This window comes from Aulonocara stuartgranti (assembly GCF_965226115.1).
Source record: "Aulonocara stuartgranti genome assembly, chromosome: 23".
NCBI lineage: Eukaryota > Metazoa > Chordata > Actinopteri > Cichliformes > Cichlidae > Aulonocara > Aulonocara stuartgranti.
Genome location: NC_138958.1, coordinates 39,359,725 through 39,383,487, shown reverse-complemented (window position 1 = coordinate 39,383,487; position 23,763 = coordinate 39,359,725). Strand labels below are relative to the sequence as shown.

The 23,763-nt window shown below is 41.6% G+C and overlaps 1 protein-coding gene and 1 long non-coding RNA gene across 2 annotated transcripts; one reads left to right on the top strand and one right to left on the bottom strand.

Moving 5' to 3' along the window:
- The first annotated feature begins 9,076 nt into the window (after nt 1-9,076).
- LOC309700637 lies at nt 9,077-17,311 on the top strand. Its single transcript, XR_014274707.1, has 3 exons — nt 9,077-9,603; nt 16,476-16,605; nt 17,228-17,311. It is a non-coding gene; the product is annotated as an uncharacterized lncRNA (long non-coding RNA).
- A 3,028-nt stretch (nt 17,312-20,339) lies between these two features.
- Nucleotides 20,340-21,750, bottom strand: LOC309701269 (uncharacterized protein; the record flags this gene model as incomplete). The annotated part of the gene is made up of 3 exons (XM_082525361.1): nt 21,507-21,750; nt 21,126-21,408; nt 20,340-20,993 (listed from the first exon to the last, which is right to left on the bottom strand). Exons 1-3 carry the CDS (start codon nt 21,686-21,688, stop codon nt 20,340-20,342), a joined length of 1,119 nt encoding a protein of 372 aa, XP_082381487.1. The 5' UTR covers nt 21,689-21,750.
- Nucleotides 21,751-23,763: the final 2,013 nt, after the last annotated feature.

The following is a 23,763-nucleotide window of genomic DNA, read 5'->3' as shown; positions in this document are numbered from 1 at the left end:
GCAACAAGCAGGAGAACACACAGGGTTTAAATACACACAGCAGTAATCAGGGGACGAGAGACAGGAGGGCAACACAGCTGGGAGAAGTCAGAGCTGACGGGTTAGGGGAAACGTAACCTGAACACACTCACATGAGACGGGGACCTTCAGAATAAAACAGGAAACTCAGACACAGAGAACCAGACAAGACACTGAACTAAACAGACAGATTCACAAACAGACAGTGTGACACCATAGACAGACAGAACACAGAAGTGGGACCAGGGTAAGCACAGAACAGAAACCTAACAAATGGCAAATCACAACAGAATACATACTCAGAATAATCAAAACAAAAGCATAAAGAGACACAAAACATGGAGTCGGCAGACTCAGGACCATGACACTTCCTTCCCCGCGTCTTTTTCCATGTGTCGCTCATCACACGTTGCCTTATTCCTGCAGGACCATATCCTGTGACCTCCGCTCAGGGTTGGTATCTGGGACTGTCTCATTATTTGGTGTCAACACTAAATTATTCAGGACATTCCCAGACTCTGAACCAGAGGTTAGACTTCTGTGCAACACAGACACTTGTTCCTGTCAGCGGTATTTCCCAAACTTTTTTTCCACGGCAACAGAGAATTGCACTAATCTGCTTATACTGTGATACTTGAAACCATAATTTGTGGCTGTAATGGACTGGCGTATTAAACAGCTGTTATTTTACCCGCTCACTGTGTGCTGATGGCAGTAAATTAGATTTTTCACTTGTTTTTTAAGGCCAAGGCAGATGCATACTTGCCTTATGTTCATACATGAGGTACTGTATTCTAAAATGAGCGAAATCCTCACTATTGCAAGTCCCTTGTAATGCAGGAAAATATGAATAAGTCAATGATTCTAAGTGTTTAAGCTTTTTGGTTCAACTCCAGTCTCTGAAATCAGCGTCACCTCATTTTTATTTGTCCCTGTCTCTCCTTGTTTAGGGTCACCGAGCTGGAATGAGGGCGGACTGACAACGATGCCGAAACCTACTTGGCACAGCGCTGTGATCACAGAGCCAGACATGAGGAAAAATATGCAAAGAAACTGGGTTGGTCAATAAAAGGCAGAGAGGAGGCAAAGAGGGGGACACTGTAGCAATAATTGTGTGGTTTTAAATAGTTTGCATCATACAATGACAATAAAACTGAAGTATGTATTGTAGAGGCAATTTCAAATCAATGTCCTAAACAAAGCAGTGGCGAACTGTCCAAGAGCACAGTGAAAGCAGCCAAACCAGATTCTGAGGCCTGAAACTACGAAGTTTTCAGTGCGGACCACACTCTCTGTTCTACATACAAATGTTGTGTCTCGAACTCTTTTGCCTTCCTCTCCTCCTCTCTTCTGGGCGGGGCAGAGCGGAAAAAGAGACAAATTAAAGAACGACAGAAAAAAAAAAGTAAAAAAAGAAATCCCCCCGCAAAACACACGTGTCTGCGCTAATCTGTCAGCTGTAATTCCTGTATTATTAAAAAGAGATACGGTCATTTGTGGTGTAATTACACCCACACCCTTTTCCCTTCTGACAGGAGGAAATGCATTCCAGGCATCTTTGCTCTGAGCGTTTACTACACTCTGACATGCTGTCACGCTTATCTGATGGTGTAGTCTCCTTCTGTCAGCCAGAGTGAGACAAAAACAGAAAACCACGGTGCCCACAGGTGAATTTCAGGAGTTGCTCCTTAGAAAAAGACACGCACACCTTCATGCCTGCAAGCACATACAAATGTAATGACAGGTTTGACAAAGCAGAGACAAATGGTTTTTCACACTTGCTCTTAGGTATCAGCATTAGTGCTGAAAGACAGTCTCCAAATCAGCCAAAGATTTGGCAGAAAATCCTGCATGGCATTCGTGTCTCAATCAGCAGTTTTATTAAGTGCTTAAAACCCATTTTATTTCGAGCCTGTTGATTAGCTATGCCTAGGCAAATGTAAAATGCAATCATGTCAATTGTTAACCCTTGAAATGAAACCTTCAGGTCTATTTGAAGTTTAGCAGAAACACATAATATAAACTTAAACATTAAAAAGTAGAAACTTAATCTGACTTTTACCAACTTAAACTTTTTGAGTTTCTCTAAAATTTCTTTTACAGATCTCTGATCTCTCTCCTGACCTCCTCTTTACATATTGACTATTTGAACTAAAGATTTCATATATAGTTATCACCTCTTAAGGCCCATTGCCTCAAATTTTCACTTGAGGTTGTGCAGTGTGGCATACCTTAGACTTTTGTCCCTGTTTCCCTTCCTTAAGAATGGCCTCCTTGACAGATACCCTTCCACTGAGAACATTTCTGATGAACAGGCAGATAACAACAGGCAGAAACATCCAGAGAAGAGCTTTGAATGTCCTTCAAGAAGCCTCGAGAACTATTCCTGAAGACTCCTTAAAGAAATGACATGAAAGCTGCCTGAGAGAGTTCAGACTGTGCTTTCATCATGTTTGCATGAATGCAAATGCAGAATGCGGAAAAAGTTCATTTAGTTCAATCCCATCGTATCTAAATATTTAATTCTCTGTGATAATGGGGACACTACGTAAGTGCTGCTTACAGAGTTAAATTAGGCAAACACAACTTCATGAGATCCATGACTGACATGGTGTCTTGAACTTTGATATGATTGCTAACACCAAAAAAAGTCAGCTTCACACCAGTTAATCAAGATTTACCACACTGCTGTTGTTTTGTAGCATGTTTGCTGTGCCTTGAATGGAACTTTAAGCATTAAAGTTTCCTCCTTGTCATTTACAGATTGTGAGGATTGATTTGTTGCTAATAAAACGAGAGGAGAAGAACACAAGAGCACCTGTAAACCCGCTCATAAGTAACTCGTTGATGGTGAAATGTTTATAAGTCCTCATCTGAAGAAACACAAGCTGAGATTCCTTCATTACGCCCTCCGTCTTTCACCAAACACTTATTTAACAGAGGCGGTGAGGGAGAACAGTCTGACAGTGGATAGGGTTTCTGCGAGGAGCAGAGCCTCGTCTTGTAATGACACATTTGGATTCCTGGGCAGTAAACAAAAGGGCTGTGATCAACAAGCACGGTCGTGCTGCCAGGACACGACTCCAGCGTTTTAACATTCTTCTGGAAAAATCTGCTGATGGTAAGAAGAGCCGAAGAGAGAAGGGTGGGTGGTTGTGTCATGGAGTGAGGCATGTGTTTATACTTCTTTGGCAAGGGCAACGCTGTGTTTGCAGACTGTATGTGTTTTTAATCCCCTGCATATTTTACTGACTTTGTCGTGCAGAAAGTTCCCCCAAGAAAACATAGGATTTGTGACCCATCCACAGTGTGTCAAAGCAGCAAACTGTCAGAGGAAACATTTTAGAGGGCTGAAGGGTGGGCCCATGCCTCTGGTCCAAATCTAGGCACATAACCTCATTATCCTCTGGGACCTCATTTTTAAGAACCTTTGTGTGGTTTCTGTCCTTTTGCCTTAATCCAAGTCAGAGTTCTGGTTCATAAAAAGACCAAGTGTTTCATTTCAAAAGGGACTCCATAATAAAACCGTAACCTCCTGCATGCTGCCTGCATTATAAAACTCTTTGGTGGTGCAATCGAGGCCTTTTATCCAACATCAAAAAAAGAAACATATTCTCCACGGACTGAGTCAGGCTGAGAACCCTTTGTCATCCCTATATCCTCAGTGAGCAATGCAAACACCTGGGCAAACACATCAATATGTAAGGATCAAAGTGCCAAACCCACAGGATGTAATCGTTCAGGATGGAGGCTACATGTGAGTAATTGTTACAAGCTGAGGAGGAGAGAGAAAGGAAGATGTGGGATAATACGTTTAATACAACAGCAAACAACATATAGTTTAAGGCTTACATGAGACATTTATATTAAGCTAATTAATATATGACTAATGGGGGCCAAGCAACACACTGCCCTACCCTGAGCAATGTTTTATCCTCAGCTTCTCATTTACTGTTGTTCACACTTGTATTTTTGCACATACAGTTAGGTCCAAAACAATTCAAATGTGACTGAAGTGCTGACTTTATACTGCAATACAAGGGTGTATAATCAAAGAATAGGATTTGGAATTATGTTTTGCTGACGTTTTTTTATAGCTGTTTTCAGAGGTTCAAAAATAATTAATTGACTGAAAAGCAATTTTCTTGCTACCCTTTTACAAATTAGACATACGAAAAATCTGAAATTGAATCAAAGTGTTCAGTTCAGATTAGTTCAATTCAGTTTTATTTATATAGCACCAAAATTGCAATAGTAGTCACCTCAAGGAGCTTTATATTGTAAGGTAAAGACCCTACAATAATAGAGAAACCCCCCCCCAAAATCAAACTACCCCCTTTGAGAGAGCACTTGGCAATAGTGGGAAGGAAAAACTACCTTTTAACAGAAGAAACCGGAACCAGGCCGAGGAAAGGGCAGCCATTTACCACGACCCCCAGCTGCCCCTCCATGAACAGGTGAGTAAGGAAGAAACACTCGGTGCATTATGGGAAGCCCCCAGCAGCTTAGGCCTATTACATATGTATCTAAAGGAAGATTGAGGGTCATCTTTTCCAGCCCTAACAATATGTTTTATCAAAAAGTAAAGTTTTAAGCCTAATCCAAAAAGTAGAGAGGGCGTCTGTCTCCCAAACTGGGGGCTGGTTCCACAGACGATGGGAGAAACTCTGAATATATGTTCCAAACAGATGCTAATATGAGTGAAGCAGGCTATCATTAGGCTGAAAAACCAAATAAACCTAAGATAAAGGGATAGCGAAAACCTCAGAAGTAGTCAAGTTAAATGTTTGGCATATTCTTAATAAGAAGAAAGATCAGGTTCTCTCACTCAGACTCTCTTTCACCAGCTTTGAGAGCAAGGCACAGGTTGTCCACTGACGCATTTCTTTCCCCAAAATTATGGCACTTTTAAAGGCCAGGAAAACTAGGACTTTTGAGAATGCAATGTGAAATATGCAGGTTTATACATGTCGTTCTCAGATTCTCTTTTTGGGCTGCTGCTTTAGCCAGAAATCTGTCAAAGAATGGTGAAAAGTGTCCCCATACTTTTTTAGCACAGCACAGATGGATACAGCTCTTCACTTTTCTTTTCCTGAAACCAAGGGCCTCTTTCCTATCTAAGCTCATAAGACTCAGTCGAAAAGCATTCCACAACGTTAACACCTCATAAAACACCTCCGAAAAAAATGGTTTTCCTTGTGGATCGCGCTGTAGCTCCCTTGTGCTCGTTAGTGTTAGCACTGCAGCCTACATATGAAGGGTTGGCCTCCAAATGGAGCTTCTAATTACAGCAATCATGTTGCGATTGGAGGCTTCGCAGCTTTGAAAATGGGCGATGTTTTGCTCCGTCTCTTTATGTGTCACCCCGTAAACCCCACATATAGCTACTTTGAATGTGTACGTTCTCTTTGATTAATGGCTAAAAAACACGATCTATTTGTGTGCCAGCCAGTCATTTTGTGGTATGCTGCCCTCAGAGGCAAAGGGCAACAACAGAGGTTGTGGGAGGAGGGAAAAAAAAGATAAAATGTGTGGATGTAAGGAGATCTGTCTGGAATGCCGTGTGAGAGAAATTGCTTGACCCAAAACCGCCGAAGTAAAGTCTCGCCTTGAGCAGACGAGACACGGAGCCAGACAGTGGGTGCAGATAGGGGATGCACACTCCACAAAAATGCTGCTTAACCCTGGGAGAAACAAACGCGGCGTCACCCCAAGAAAACATCCACAGTCACCTCAGGTTATCAGGAGTTAGAGACTGCGGTGTAATTGAATCTGTTAAAGAGGATTTTAGCCAAGTGGAATATGAGACCAAAAAAATAAATAAAAATACCGTGAACACGCCAGAAGGAAGAACCCTATCACACCAGTTCAGGAAAACAACAGTAACTTAAGATGGTTTTGGCCTCTTATTACAGGTTGTAAGATAATTCTCAAATCAGGCTGATTTGTTTCTGTTGCAAAGTTCAGAGGGCACGATGGAGTTTTTGAGACACAAAACAGATGTACACACCCTGCAAAAGTTATCTTTATTTACTAGTTTAATCCAGTGCTGTGCAACTCTTCAAGTTCAAGTTCAAGGTCCTTTATTTGTCACATGCATAGTTATACAAGTATAACACACAGTGAAATGTAGCCTGACACCAGTCCCTGTTTCCCTTCCTTATATTTATTTATATATATATATATATATATATATATATATATAAATATATATATATATATAAATATATATATATATATATATATATATATATATATATATATATATATGTGTAGTATATACATTGGGTGAATGTGCAGTAGTAGCAGCAAGCAGGTGAATTCTGTACATTAATATGAATAGACATCTGACTATTTTACAGGATAGACAATATAACCATATTTAAAATTAAAGGAATTGAAATGTACATTGTGCCTTGGTTTAGTGTCTGGAAGAATCCTGACTCAGTCAATTATAGATGATGTGAGAGGGCGGGTGTGTGTGTGTTTAGGGCCCGGATGGCTTGGGGATAGAAGCTCCTCTTGAGTCTCTCTGTCCTTGCCCGGATGATGCAGAACCTTCTACCAGATTGCAGAAGTTGGAACAGTTTGTTGCCAGGATGGGACGGGTCCTTCAGTATCTGCGCTGCTCTAGTCCGGCATCTCCTGGTGTAGGTGTCCTGAAGCGGGGGGAGAGCAATCCTGCAGCAGCGTTCTGCTGTACGGATCACTCTCTGGAGAGCTTTTTGGTCCTTCACACAGCTGTTCCCAAACCACGATGTCATGTTCTGTGTGAGGATGCTCTCCACAGCGCCTGTATAGAAAATCCTGAGGATCTTTGGAGAGACCCTGAACTTCCTCAGTTGTCGTAGGTGATACAGGCGCTGCCTAGCCTTTTTGGTCTGGACCTGAATGTGGGCAGCCCATGTCAGGTCTGAGGAGATGTGGACACCAAGATACTTGAAGGACTGCACCCTCTCCACTGGAGCTCCATTGATGATAATGGGCTTGTAGTCTCTGTGCTGACCCCTTCTGAAGTCCACCACCAGCTCCTTGGTCTTGCTGACGTTCAGCTGGAGGTGGTTGTCCTGGCACCATGATGCCAGATTCTTCACTTCATCCATGTAGGCCGTCTCATCGTTGTTGGAGATGGCACCCAACACCACTGTGTCGTCAGCAAACTTCACAATGGTGTTGGAGCCATGGGTGGCCACACAGTCTGAAGTGTAGAGGGAGTAGAGCAGTGGCGAGAGGACACATCCCTGAGGTGCTCCTGTGTTGATGGTGATGCTGTTGGAGAAGCACCTGCCCACCCTCACCACCTGAGTTCTGCCAGTGAGGAAGTCCAACACCCATGCACACAGACGGCTGTTAAGTCCCAGATCCCTCAGCTTTGTGAACAGTCTGCAGGGCACTATTGTGTTAGTGCCCTGCAGACTGTTCACAAAGTCTTAAGCAACCTTTCTTTTTTTCTATTCTGGTGCAAATAGGTGCAGTGATTCATTGAGACCTACATGGAAATGTAATAATAATAATAATAGATTGGATTTATATAGCGCTTTTCTAGGCACCCAAAGCGCTTTACAATACCACTATTCATTCACTCTCACATTCATACACTGGTGGAGGCAAGCTACGGTTGTAGCCACAGCTGCCCTGGGGCAGACTGACAGAAGCGAGGCTGCCATATCGCACCATCGGCCCCTCTGGCCAACACCAGTAGGCAAGTAGGGTAAAGTGTCTTGCCCAAGGACACAACGACCAGGACAGAGGGCCCAGGGATTGAACCGGCGACCTTCCGGTTACAGATGCGATTCCCAACCCCCTGAGCCACGGTCGCCCATGTAGATGGATGTTAAAGCAGAAAACGGTTAGTTTTTAAAACTAACAAGCTCAGAAGTCAATATTTGGTATGACCATGTTGTTCTGAACTCTCTTAGGCAGATGTGTGTCAGCACTCACATTTGTACCTCTCTCCTGACCTCCACTGTGTGGAATCCTTCTCTTCGGCTGTCACACCAGTTTCTCATTAATCTCACAGTATTTAAAGACCAGCTCCGGCTTTCATTCTCTGCCAGATTGTCTGCCTTCTTTTTGTGGTAATCAGGCCTCTCCAGGTTTCTCCTGTGTTTCTGCAAATCTGCAAGTTTACCGTCCTTGTTTCCTTACTTCCCAGTGTTTACTGTGTGGCTGGAAAGCAGCTGTATATCCAGTATCACTTACCTATCCCCATCAAGCTGGTCCCTGCCTTCTGAAATATTTCTTCAGCAAACTGCTAAAAAGATCAGTGGCCATCCTCTGAGAACCAGTCAAGTAAGAGATAGCATTTCACTCTCTGGCACTCTCTTCTGTGGAAGAGAACCTACCTTTGGAACGTATCTCTCCTTTCTGTCAGTGACCAAAATCCCTGTAACCTGAACTCTTACCAGGAATTCCTGTGACTGAGCTCACCTCCAGTAATTGCTTGTTTCCACTCAATAAACCTTTTGAATTTTGAGTTTGTCCACATTGGGTCCTGCCTTGGAGTTCACATAGCTGTATTGCCACTCTTGCCATAAGACAAATAGGTTTTTGGGAATCAACTTGTTGGTGCAAAAAATGTGGTCTTATCTTAGGCGACTAAAGAAATGGGAACAGATGATGTGTTTTTGCAACAGATGTTTCTCTACATCCACCCAACACAACAGGGGTGAATGGTTCTTTGTAAGCACCACAAGCCAAATTACATTTAATCCCATTATTTTCAAGGGTACACGGTAAATAGAATGGTTCTTCTATTATTCCTGAGCACTCCAAGCTTTTTATACAGCTTGCCACATTCACCCATTCATATGCCTTTTCTATGCAAGTGCTTTCTAATATTCACACACATTTATAGACTCGATGGATCAGGGGACCAACTTAGGGTTAAAAACTTGGATATTTGACATGCAGACTGGAGCAGACAGGGATTGAACCACCAACCTTCCAATGAGTAGATGATCTGCTCATTCAATCAACTCCTGAACTATCTGGTTGTTAAGTCTGACGTCACTAGCCGTGTCTGGGTCTAAACTCCGCTGCAGGTCAATATATCAAATGATCACTATGGCATTACTGAGAGTTGAAAAACTGTCTAAAGTCTTTCATCTTTAATAAAATGATCAGCGTTCTGCTCTACCAGGTGTAACAATTGAGTTTAACATTCAGGCATCCATGAAAACGGAATTTATGACATTTAACGGAGTTAGAAGTTAGCAGGAAGTTAGCTCGCTAGCTTCTATCTAAATACAATATAGCATGTCCTGACTGCGGGGTTTTGGAAACAAATTAAAACGTACAGCTCTGTTATCACTTCCAACATAAATGAAGACAGAAAACTAAACAGCAGTGACGTTTGTAGGGTTACTGAAGTTGGGCTAGCTGGTATATAATGATGTGCTACGTGACCGCTAGCGACACAGCTATGTTAGCATAATATAAACAAGCTAACTTTTTTTCCACTCAATAAAAGTTAACGTGAGTGTTCTCGGTGGTCAGGAACAAATGTAATTGCATGGCAGGATGCTGTAAAAGGACCAAACTTCAGCCAGGAGAACAACTGAGATAATCCATCCACAATACGAGGTTAGTCATTCATATACTGCTGCATGGGCTGGGCTGTAGTTACATCCTAAGGTTTTAAAAACTGAGCTTAAATAAATGATTAGCGGTAATAAAAGCCGAGGGAGGTCAACAGTGATTACTGACTGTTTTAGGAGCTTTTTGAGATTAAATAGAAGAAAATACATAACATTAAACATGTTAACAACACAAAAGCCATATTAAACGCAGACTACTTTAGGCCCGGAAGTAGGATTCGTCACGTCATCACTTAACGACCGGATAGCAATTCCGAGAGTAGGCAGCTATCATCCAATACGTGACAAAAAACAAACAAACAAAAAAACAAGTTAGAAACTGCACTCAAGACCAAATGAAATCAACAAAAACAATAAAGAAGTAGGGATGATACATGTCCCTTGAGGATGTGGGGAAGTTTAGCCAGTGGAAATTACGGTTAGTTGCATTAAGCACAGAAAACAAGTTCTTTGACATGTTTGACTTCTTGGAATGTAAGAAAATGTTAACTGTAACTGTTCATTAGAGTAATAGAGTGAACAACATACCTATTAACAGGACATTGATATTTGTCACTGGTACAAAAATAAATCTGTTTTCTACGGAAGCCCGTTTCCGCCACTAAAAAAAAAAAGGATCCATAACTTAAAATTTCGAGTTATTTTCTCAGAATTCCGAGTTATTTTCTCAAAATTCCGAGTTATTTTCGCGAATTTTGAGAAAATAACTTGGAATTTCGATTTATTAACTCAAAATTTTGAGAAAAGCAACTCAAAATTTTGAATTAGCGCTGCCAATCAGTAATCGTGAATGACGTCATTTCCTTGTTACCCGGAAGCTGAAGCCCTCAGCTACAAATGCTACAGCTAAGCTACCGGTATTACATCCAGTCGTGAATGCACAGATTGCTGAGTGTTTTCAGCCTGGCTTCACAAATGATGAAATCCCTGTGTTATTAGCTGAATCACATGGTGTTACTATCAGCAAACGTACTTGCGAAAGCGCCAATTTGTTGGGATCCATTTTTGAGTGCGTGTTCCTCTGCACCATATGCTTCCGGGTAACAAGAAAGCGACCTCATTCACGATGTGTCCAAACAACAGTCGGAGGTTCTGAAACGGGACTTTACTGGATTATTAAATACTGTAAACTCTCTGAATGCAGCTGTATTCATCAGTGGACCTGTACCGCCGGTCAGAGGAGGAGACGAGAGATTCAGCAGGTTGTTTACACTGAATAAATGGCTTATATCAGCATGTGCTGACCACTCAGTGCACTTTATCGACAACTTTAATATTTTTTGGGAACGCAGGCATCTGTTCAAAGCAAATGGATTTAATTTTAACAAGTCAGGGGTGAAACTGTTCACCTCCAACTTGTTTTATTCCATACGTCATCCATCCGTGCTTGGTGCCAAGGCTGAGATAAACGAGGAGATATCTCATAAAGAGGAACAAACAGTACTCCAAGAACAGACAAAGCCCAGCAGAAACCTTGAGGAGGAGCTCCATTTGCCCCCACCCGGGAAGAGCCTCAGAAAGGAGAGACATCTAAGGCAAGAAGAGGGGTCCCTATTTGCCTCCAACTCTCTCAACAACACCAACGACCAGGACAAGGGACCACGACCTTCCCCAGTCCCCCAAACCCCTGACAGGCCATCACCCTCCTCCCCCTCCCTTTCTCCCTCCTCCCCACACCTGAAATTCACTGAGGAGATGATGGAGCGGGTCAATGCTGGGCTCAGATCTACCCCCCGTCCCAATCCCTTTTTGTCCCCCATAAACCCCCCACCAGAGCGGCCAAAGGTTCGCCATCGAGCCCCACCCTCAACAGAGCAATCGAAGTCACATTGCCCAGCCTCGCCCCCCTTAGTTCCTCTTCATGCCCTGTCTCCGCAGTCTGATGCGTGATGTGTGAAGGGTCCGGGCTGTGAGGATTATGGCAGTGATGACTTTTCCCAGGAGAAGCTGGGACCCTGTTTACTAGAAGGTTTTAAAATTTCTGTACTTTTAGGTGACAGGAGACATGTGGCCTGGTCAAAACACAGAGAGCTGCACTCTAAAAGATCTTTAAACATAGTAAACATACCTTGTGTGCCACAGACTGCTCCCAAACACGAGGGGACAAGTAATACCTCTAAAACACTTAAGTTGGCTTTATTAAACATTAGATCTCTAGCTGGGAAAACATTTTTAATTAATGATTTAATCACTGAGCACAGCCTTGATTTTATGTTTTTAACTGAAACTTGGTTGGACCAAAGTAACAGTGGAGCTGTTCTCATCGAGACGACCCCTCCTAACTACAGTTTTATCAGTGAGGTCAGGGCGAGCAGGAGAGGAGGAGGGGTTGCTGTCTTATTTAATGAATCATTTCAATGTAAGCAGCTATCTCCTGGAAGTTTTCAGTCTTTTGAATATGTGGCTTTACAGCTGAAGGCCCCATCCAAAGTTGTGTTTCTTAATGTTTACAGGCCTCCCAAATACTGCACAGACTTTTTTAATGACCTCAGTGAACTGCTGTCTGTGATCTGTGTTGATTTTGACTGTGTAATTATTGCTGGGGATTTTAACATTCATGTGGACAACCCTCAGGACAAAGGGACTAAAGACCTGAGTAACACTCTGGGCAACTTTGGGCTGACTCAGCATGTAACAGAGGCCACACATAATAGAGGACACACTCTTGACCTACTGATCTCCAAAGGCCTGAGCATTTCAAAGGTTACTGTGTCTGATGTGGGCCTGTCTGATCATTACTGTGTTTTCTTTGAAAGTAAAATCTCAGCCCACACAAATATATCAACAACAGTGATCACAAAACGGTGTATAACTGAACACAGTAGTGCAATTTTCAACCAGGTCTTCCCATTAACACCTGACCTGCCCAGAGGGTCAGTCAATGAGCTCGTCAATAGCTTCAATGCTAACATGTTAAATGTAATGGACACTATTGCTCCCATTAAGGTGAAGGTTATCTCTGGAAGGAAAAAGTCTCCATGGAGAAACTCCACACTGGTGAAAAAAGAAAAAAGAGAGTGTAGGAAAGCTGAGCGCAGATGGAGAAAAACAAACCTCCGGGTTCATTATGACATTTATAAAGAGAAACTTCACAATTATAATTTACAACTGAGGAATGCAAGGAGGTCCTACTTCTCTGACATCATCACTAAAAACAGCCATAATGCTCGGGTCTTATTTTCTACAGTTGACAGGCTAACAAACCCTCCTGTGTCAGTGGCAGCTGAACTTCATTCGACCATGGCCTGCAATGACTTTGCCAAATTCTTCACTGAAAAAATCCAAAAAATTAGACAAGCAATTGGTACATCAACAGCAGATCCAGGATATGTACTGTGTCCACCAAAAAACTGTTTAAACACCATGAAACAGTTTCAACCTATTAACAGCAAAGACCTGGAGGACATCTTAGGTCAACTGAACTCCTCCTCCTGCTGTTTAGATGTCCTGCCAACAAGTTTTTTCAAAAAGGTCTCAAAGACTTTAGAGTCAGACCTGTTACAGATCGTCAACTTTTCTTTATTATCAGGTGTGTTTCCAGAATCACTAAAAACTGCTGTAATCAAACCTATACTGAAAAAGGACAATCTTGACAAGACACAAATGAACAACTACAGGCCGATCTCAAATCTCCCGTTTTTAAGTAAGATCATTGAAAAAGCAGTTTCTCAACAGCTCAGTTACTTCTTAAAACAGAATAATTGCTACGATGCCTTCCAGTCAGGTTTTAGACAGAACCACAGCACTGAAACCGCTCTGACCAAAGTGTTTAATGACATATGTCTGAATACAGACAGTGGAAAAATGTCAGTCCTAGTTTTACTGGATCTCAGTGCAGCATTTGATACAGTTGACCACAACATATTACTCAAACGACTGGAGAACTGGACAGGTCTTTCAGGAACTGTACTAAACTGGTTCAAAACATACGTAGAAAACAGGAAATACTTTGTATCAATAGGTAACTTCACATCTGAGCAGACAAGTATCACATGTGGAGTTCCCCAAGGTTCCATCTTGGGACCCCTTCTGTTTAACATCTACATGCTCCCACTGACACAGATTATAAACAACAACAAAATAAACTATCACAGCTATGCAGATGACACACAAATATATATCACAATGTCACCAGGAGACCGAGGCCCTGTACAGGCTCTTGGTAAATGCATTGAGGAAATCAATGACTGGTTGTGCCACAATTTTCTCCAGCTAAACAAAAACAAAACTGAGGTAATAGTCTTTGGCGCCAAAGAAAAACGATTACAGGTCACCAGAGAACTTCAATCTATACATCTAAAAACCACAAACCAGGCGAGAAATTTGGGTGTAGTGATGGATGCAGACCTAAACTTAGAAAAACACATTAAGACAATAACAAAGTCAGCTTACTATCACCTCAAGAATATATCAAGGATAAAAGATCTGATGTCTCAACAGGACCTGGAAAAACTAGTCCATGCATTCATCTTTAGTAGGCTTGATTACTGTAACAGCATCTTTACAGGTCTACCTAAAAAATCAGTCAGACAACTACAGCTCATTCAGAACTCTGCTGCTCGAGTCCTCACTAAGACCAAAAAAGTGGACCACATCAGTCCAGCTCTGAGGTCCTTACACTGGCTGCCTGTCCGTCAGAGGATAGACTTTAAAGTTCTGATGCTGGCCTATAAAGCTCTGAATGGTTTAGGACCAAAATACATCAATGACCTCCTGACCCAGTATGAACCATCCAGATCCCTCAGGTCATCTGGATCCGGTCTTTTATCAGTTCCCAGAGTCAGAACCAGACACGGAGAAGCTGCATTCAGCTTTTATGCTCCTTATATCTGGAACAAACTCCCAGAAAGCCTCAGATCAGCTGAAACACTCAGTTTATTTAAATCCAGGTTGAAGACTCACCTGTTCTCAGCTGCATTTGAATAAAGCACCAAATCCACACTTTAAGCTTAAATTTCAAAACTTACATTTAACTACTGATTTTATCTACTGTTCTGATTTTATCTGTTTTGATTTTATATACTGTTTTGTTTGTTTGTTTGTTTGTTTGTTTGTTTGTTAATTAGTTAGTTAGTTTATTTGCTTGTTTTAATCAATTTTAAATCATGCTTTTTATTTGTTCTTGTTTCTAATGTCTCTGTAAAGCACTTTGAATCACCTTGTTGTTGAATTGTGCTATACAAATAAACTTGCCTTGCCTTGCCTTGCCTATATTTTTGATTGGCAGAGCTAACTCGAATTTTTGAGAAAAGTAACTCGAAATTTTAAGTTATATTTCTCGAAATTTCGAGTTAATAAGTTGAAATTTCGAGAAAATAACTTGAAATTTCGAGTTATTTTCTCGAAATTTCAAGTTATGGATACTAGCTTTTTTGTTTTTATTTAGTGGCGGAAATGGGCTTCCACAGGTTTCTGACCCGACACCAGTGTTGTTAAATTTAGATTAGTTTAACTTACAGTCATTTGGTTATGGCTCATTTTGGTTACGGTTAAAAATAACAACTTGGTTAAGGTTAGACTGGATGCCCTGTCCGCTCACTTTGTGGCTGATTGTGTCATGCTGTTTTTTTGCTAAGTGGCTGCTGAAAGTGTCAAAATACCTACAGCCAATTGCTTCATGAGGTGGCCCCCAACACCACACCTACCAACACGACTGCCTAATCTGACAATATGTTTACATTACTGAAACTGCAATCTGCCTGTGCACTGTTATTTGCAGGCAGTTCAATCATGAGAAAATTTGTAGTGAAGCCATTTTTGTAATTTTGATAAACCGGTATCAAGAACCTTAATAAAAACAGACATTTAGACTAAAGAACTGGGTTTTATGTTCACAAAACCCAAATGCTATTGGATATGTCAAATAAAATGTGAGTCCAGTTGTTTCTCTTCCACTGTGGGTTTTGTCTCTAATGTCCTGGCGCTCCTTTCCTCTGGGAGGATGTTTGACAGGAAATGGAATTGGCCTGAATCCCTAGCGGGGTTCAGGCAGCCACTTCCTGTGCCAACCCATGCCAACCCGTGCCAGTTTACAGCTCAGCCCAGACCACCGTGAGAAAAACAGCGTAAACCATCCGCTGGGAAAATGCAGAATGGGCCTTCCCTTCCTCTGCCGTGCCCCCCCAACCCCCCATAGGAAAAAGATAAAAAAGCAGTTCAATGCATCATATATTTCTGCTGGATCAAATAGTGTTGCAGTGTTTTGCAAAAGCTCACTCCAAGATATGGATACAGCTAAAGAGTTGGGATCAGATGACACAGAAAGTTTTTAAAGGAAACACTATCGAGAGATTAAAGACATGTAAAACAGAAAGACGATAGGACGTGGTTGGTTTAACCCCATATGGAAAAGAAATAGTAAAAACATATATGATTTACTCATGAAAGTGGCCACTTTCTCATTACTTTCATATATTGTTTTAGTAAGTGTCCAAATCATACAAGTTTCATTTATATAATTTTTCAAGGGATCTTATATCTGTTTTCACTCTTGTATGCTTTTCATACAAGTTTCACACAAGACAGATACAAACTTTACAAGATTTATATATATCTTTTCCATATGGGACATTTCACGACTTTACATTAACATTTGCTGACAGATGAAAATGGGAATGCCAGGAGATGGACGAGCAAAACAGCAAAGATAAAAAGGAGAAGAAGCACACAGGTGGTAGTGTGGAGGCAAAGGGAAACAGAGAAAGAGCCAGCTGGAGGAGAAAGAGAGGCAGGAGCTGAGGAGGAAGTAGGGAGGTTTGGCGGTGAGGGCTTCCCTGATGAAGCACAGCTGACGATGCAAATCTGCAGCACTCTCCTGACAGACCTTTACCACATCAACCCGTTCACATTATTATTCAGGCGTCCAAGTCCCGGGCCCACACATACACTCCTGACCTGCTGCTCCAGCATGCATGTGTGATCACTGATTCAAAGGCATGCACAAAGTAGAGGACATGCACGAAACGTTTACTCATGCTCCTGAAAACAGGTATACACACACACACACACACACACACACACACACACACACACACACACGCACGCACACAGAGTTTGGTGTTATGTTCTTTGGCTGTTGACTTGGCTTCTTTTGGACTGAAGTCACAACAAGAGAACGACTCATGTGAAGATGTGTTTACATCCACACAACCATGTTAGTTACACCTTAGGCTAGGAATTGTACCACAATTGCGAAATGTTGGTATTTTGGTTTCCAAGTCCTACCAAGTGAATCTCCATTTTTCCCTAACATGTCACCATCAGTGTTTTAAGATCTGCCAAATTAAACAGAAAATGTGGTGAACGCAGGTTTTTTTTTTAGCTTATAGAGCAGCTTCGATATTTATGAGAAACAAACAACGCCATTAACTCTTCAACATTTTGTCACGTCATATTATATCACCATCAAGATCCCTGTTTACACCCACAGCGACTTCTTGCCATTTTCTTACACACCCTTTTCAGCAAAGTATGATAAATGTCTTGATGTATTGGAAGTGAAGTGGAAACTTTGCCTCCCTTATTGAGAAGGATGTGTTGTGTCATGATTTTACATTTTTGACTTTTATTTATTCTGCTTATTCTGTTGATCCATTCTCTTTTGTCCTCAGAAAATGCTCCCAGCTTCTCTGTTTGACTTCATGCAATGTACCCAACCTTCACCACCAGCCAGATTTTTCTCTCTTTTTTTTTGCATCATCATTTACAGCATGCAGCCATGCTTCAAATAAAAAAATTAAATGCTATGATGTGTAATACTCTTTTGTCAGAATGGACTCTAATCAGCACAGTAGGAGGCTTGGGAAACAACAGTACAGAAGTGATTACAGTTTTTGTCCGTTGCTTGAACACATTTTGCATTTTGAAACTCTACACTCAAAACCCAAACTCTGCTGTCAAAACCTAACATTCCTTTGTCAAAATGTAACTCTGTTGACAAAATGACACATACTTGCATCATATGCAAACACTTACAGATCAGGGGGAACACACTAGTCTACTTTATATAAAACACTGCAGTCTTTGATTTCCATTGTTTATTCAGAAGGCATATTTTCAGGAGACACATTTTCAAACAACCAAAAAAGCAAATAGGCCTACTCAATATTGTACATTGCAGTACCATGAATTCAGATAAAGCAAAAAAACCCAAACCAAACCATAATACAGTAATAGAAAAAACATTATACTGTAAACACAAAAAATCATGACAATTGTGCATACGTGGGCTCATGGATCCCGCCGTCTGTTGGGGTCTGGCCACAGGACCTCATCGACATCGCAAGCAATGTCTTCTCCCGCTAGGCACCGGGGAAAATATCCTCTTGCATGTCGAAACCATCCATGGATTGCTGCCACCTGAATGTCGCCGCAGGCCTGTTCCATTGCCTGCAGAAGAGGCATGCGGGCATGTAGTTGGCGGTCATATACACGCCATCTCCAAGCCGAAAAAAATTCCTCTATAGGGTTCAAAAATGGTGAGTAAGGGGGCAAGTATACCACTTCAAGTTGGTTGTGGTTGGAGAACCAGGCCTGGACCAGAGCAGCCCAATGGAAACTGACATTATCCCATATCACCACAAACCTGGGCTGATCTGGTCTGTTCTGTACAACTATATCATGGAGAGCATCTAGAAATGTGAGTATATGTTGACTATTGTATGGACCTAGTTTTGCATGATGATGCAGAAGCCCTCGAAGGCTTATGGCGGCACACAATGTGATATTCCCCCCGCACTGCCCTGGGATGTGCACAATTGCCCTTTGGCCAATTACATTACGACCCAGTCGTCTTGTCTTGCACAGGTCGAATCCAGCTTCATCAATGACAATGAATTCACGAGGCTGTGCAGCTCCATCCATGGCCAAGATTCTCTGTAAAAAAAAGAAAGAAAAGAGAACATATTACTGCACTACAGTGCTACACATACAGGACCCTCACCCCACCACACAGGTACCTGTGTAGCTCTCAGAATGGATCCATGTGGTACTAATATGGTACATATTCAGCTGCTACTGGATTTCACCAATACTGTATTGTACATGTAAAGGACAGTTACCGTACATATTCAGCTCGAAGTCCTTTGACCCTGTCACTGTTCCTCTCAAATGGGACTCTGTAGAGCTGCTTCATGGTGATGCTGTGTTTTCCCAAGATGCGTCTGATGGTGGTGATGCTCACATGGTTTATGTTGTTGAACACTTGCCTTTCTGCAAGTATTTGCTTTCATAGCTGGTGGAGACGGATGGCATTGTCTGCCCTCACAAGGTCCACAGTGGCAAGTTCCTGCTGTTGTGTGAACAGGCGTTGGCGTCCTCCCCCAGAAGGTCTTCGAGTCATTCTAGAGAAATACAACCACATATTGTCATCGCTTTGCTTATTTTTCTTACAGTACTTTACTGTATATACTGTATCATCCACTGTACAACACTGTACTTCAATATAAGTAATCATGCTATGTTTCACAGAAACTACCACTTTGGCTGCAAAAGGAGCATTAGCACCCTGCAATACCCTGTACACTTGATATGGTAATGTGATATACTGTAGAACAGTGCTATAAAAACCATCTGAGTAGAGTAGAAGGTAGAGAGGTGAAGACAGACCTGTTTTCTAGTTGGAATGTTCTTACAGTTTTTTCTGATTGCTTAAGCACATTTTTTGTAACTATTGGCTAATTTTGCAAAACTCTTCACACAAATAAGAAAACCTGTCACCCAATAATCAAAACATTGTAGTTCTCTTGCAAAAGCAAACACAGCTAGATTAACTCTTCACACCTTCGTAAAAATAGTGTTTCCGTATCAAACAGTACACACAAGCCATCATCTACTAAGCACACAATGCGCCAACTGCACACTGATGGTATGAATACAAAACACATCTGGCTTTTGCTTTCTCTGTGCACAAGGTAGGCTATGTCAGTTTGAGCTCATACTTCTGTCATAGATCCATAAGCATAGAGGGATCCAAACTTTAAGTACTGGTGTTTATTCAAACACATCAAAACAAACACAAGTGTTTATTTCCAAGTATAGGATTACAGTTTTTTTCAATCGCTAACAAGCGCCTACCCATACTTCAGATACTTTTTCTAAACTCTTAACACAGACTCACACCTACAAAACACAATTGGCCAAATGGATAATTTTCTTCTCAAAAATACATTTTGTTAAATATATATTAACTCTTCATTTCAAAATAGAACACATCTTTCTCTGCACACACTAACTGTACAAAAACACTATAAATCTGACTCAAAATGAAATTAGTCTGTCAAAGAATAACACTTGTTTTCACCTCACAAGGTACATGCAGTCAATCAAAGTACACCTTGTTTCAAAATACTGGCTATTATTGACATTACAAAAACTGCATAGACTTTTATGTTTCAGTTTTACAGGTATTTGCATGCGAAACATGCAATCCACCATTTTGACACCAGAAATGTCTTGGTTGGTAACTGTATGTCCACATGTACAGTAATGTTCACATTCAAAAGCATTCCAGTAAAAAGCAAACAAGTTTCTGTTTCTTTACTGTTTACTACAGGAGGTACAGTAGAAACACAGTATGATAGGACAGAGAAAGTTTTACAGTATTGCTTACAGTGAACAAAATATCCATGAAACACACAAGAGCATTCTGAAAAAAAAAAACAACAGCAAAAAGCCAAGATAAAAAGGGGGGAGGGGGGCTAAAAAAAGGCAAAAAATTTGCATCTAATCTCTGCGATCTTCAGGGTTAGGCCACATGTTTTCATCAACATCACATCTGATGTTATCCAAGTCGATGCACCTGGGATAAAACCGCCCGGTATGTCGGATCCACCCTTGGCAATCGTCAATTGTGATGTCCCTGGAGCCAGCATCCATGGCTTCAAGGAGGGACATCTGGTCATGTGGCTGATGGTCATAAACCTTCCACCTCCATGCAGAAAAAAACTCCTCTATGGGGTTGAGGAAAGGTGAATAGGGTGGAAGGAAGAGACTTACCAGTCTTGGGTGGACTTCAAACCATGTTGTTATTGCTTGCGAGTGATGGAAAGCCACATTGTCCCAGGTAATTACAAAGGTCCTCATGTTTTCACCCTCCTGACCCTGCTCTGGAACCAGGCGCTGGTGGAGATCATTGAGAAAGGCAAGCAAGCGCTCTGTATTATAGGGTCCAACCTGACATCTGTGAAGGAGTAATCCTGCATTTGCAATTGCTGCACACATGGTAATGTTTGCCCCTCTCTGTCCTGGCACATCAACTGTGGCCCTTTTTCCAATTACATTTCGTCCACGTCGACGCCTTTTGGCCAGATTGAATCCTGCCTCATCGATGTATATGAATTCATGAGGGGCCTGGTTGGCCTCCAATTCCATAACTCTCTGAAACAAAGTTTATGTAAGTCATGTTATTACTGTATACCATACTGTACTGTAACCTAGTATTGTGTAGGTTACCTACTTGCAAAGTGCAAAGCTTATAGAACTGGACATTGGATTGAATATACACTATACCTGGACATATTGTCGTCGTAGCTCCTTGACCCTCTCACTGTTCCTCTCAAAGGGAACAGTGTAGAGCTGCTTCATCCGCACTCTGTGTTTGGACAATGTCCGCGTAATGGTTGTGAGGCTGATTCTATCGATATTGTCAAATATCTCATGGTCCGCCACAATTCTAGTTTGAATTTCACGCAGTTTTATTGCATTATTTGCAGTAACCATTTCTACAATGGCAAGCTCCTGATCATTACTGAGGAGCTTTCCTCTTCCCCCAGAGGGTGGAAGACGTTGCATTCTTTAGAAAGACAAAAAATTCAACATATGCATTACTGTATGACCATATTGACATGTCAAGTGAGAATAGAAACAATCCATGTAAAATGCAATACTTACCTGTTGGTTTGTTGAAAGATGCGTATAATGGAGGCAACCGTTGACCGCCTCAAATTGGGCTGCACTCTTTCACCAGCCTCTCTTAGTGAAAGACCATGGTTGATTACATGGTCAATGATAGTGGCATGAATTTCATCACTGACTACTGTTCTTGCAGCCCTTGGAATGCCACCACCACGCATTCTTACACCTCTACCTTGCCCTCTCCTTGGGCCTGCTCTTCTCCCTGGGCCCCTTGCTCTTACTCTTCCTCGACCAGAAATGACAGTGTTTGTCTTTTTTTTGTTTCCAAAAACATCACTCCTCAAGGTCTTGCCTTATAAACCCCACTGAGTCTAAGCCAGAATGGAAGAAGCTGTGGTTGGCCCAATTTACCCAACATAAATCAGCTGTGTGTCAATTATTCAATTGTTTGTTTATTATCAGCTGAGATCTATTTTTGATATTGATATTGTTTTTGTACTGATATCATTGCAGAAGCAGAGGTTTTTATACTGTATCTAAGGTTTGGAATATTGTTTTTGCTATTGTGGGATGTTGTTTGTTAACATTCGTAGATACTACAAAAACAGTCCATAATTTTGTTGGGAGGTATAGCTTGACTGTTAAGAAAATGTAAGCATCGTGGAAATGTGTTCACTGACTGCATATTGGGTGAACACGACATGAAATGTGTGAATGGTATGGCCACAACAGACCGATGCTGTGCTAATTGTGTTTAGAGTTTTGCAAATGTGACAACTGTTTGGACAAACGCTTGTTAGCGACTGAAAAAAACTGTATTTGCAATCGCCATAATGACTATATGGGTTACTTGGTCTGCAGTGAACATGCTTCCTCTGCCCCCAGCATCTGGCCATCTAGCAATTCTGTAAAGTAACAATTTCAGTATTTTTACATCAATGGTATTGGTGTGTTTCTCATTGGCATATGGCAGTGCTACAAATCTTTGTGCGAAGTGACTGTACTAACCGATTCTCATTTCAAGATGTCCTTATGGTACTTGCTACAGTGTAGCGGCTCGAGTTAGGCTGGACCCGTTGGCCAGCTACCCTCAGGGTCATTCCACGGTTGATTACATGGTCCACTATTGTAGCTCTGATGTCATCAGCAATTCTATTTCTTACTCTTCCTACCCTTCCTCTCCCCCCTCCTCGTCTTCCTCTTGCTCCTCCTTGTCCTTGTCGTCCTCTTCATCCTACTTCTTCACCTCCACGTCCTCTTCCTCGGCCTCCTCTACTTCTCACTCTTTCTGCCCCCTCCATTGTACTCCGCACACACAGCTTACCTGTATTATAGTGCTTAGGCTGATTGCAAAGTGAACTAATTATCTAAAAAAGTTTTCACATGTGAAAGTGTGCCAGACAGTTGGCAAATTAGTGTTAATGATAGCCATACATGTGTATACTTTTGCTAGGAGTGTGTTGGAAATTTGGTAATTGAGTGTTGTGCAGTGAATTGTGCCTACAGTTTTGCAAAGTGTGTGTTACAAAATTGCAAACTGAGTGCAAAGCAGTTTTTGTGCTTTTAGTTTTGCAAACTCAGTGAGTGGTTTTGCTATAAGTCTGAATAGTTTTAGAGATTGTGCTACAGGAATCACAGTTAGGGTTTAAGCATTCAGAAAAAACTGTATTACAGATGCCACTGTGAAGCGGCTTAGATGTGGGTGGACTCTCTGCCCAGCTTCCCTCATAGTCAGGCCATGGTTGATGACATGGTCCACCAAAGTTGCTCTTATATCATCAGAAATATGGGTCCGTGCATGGCCTCTTCGACCTCCTCCTCCTCCTCTTCCTCTTGCTCTCCCTCCATCCATGCTTGCAAAGTTCTTGAATTGGCTACACTGAGGGCTTTTTGTAGTTGGCTAATTGGTGTTCAGTTTTGCAAGTAAGTGTCTTCAGGTGTGTATTTGAGTGGTTGCAATTACCCGATGTGTTTTGCATTTTGGATATATGTGTTTTCCAATCGGAAATTTCATTTTGTGAACGAAGTGTCTTATGTATGAAATAGAGTGTAGTATGCAGGACCATGTGTGTTGCATAAAGGAGTCAGTGTGTTACATAATTGCAACTAGGGTGCAAAGCAGCGCTCTTGTTTAAGGTATGGGTACATGTGTTTGAGGTATGGTAACAAAAGCCTCAAGTTGTGTTACTTTCCCATATGGAAAAGATATATATAAATCTTATAAAGTTTGTATCTGTCTTGTGTGAAACTTGTATGAGAAGCATACAAGAGTGAAAACAGATATAAGATTCCT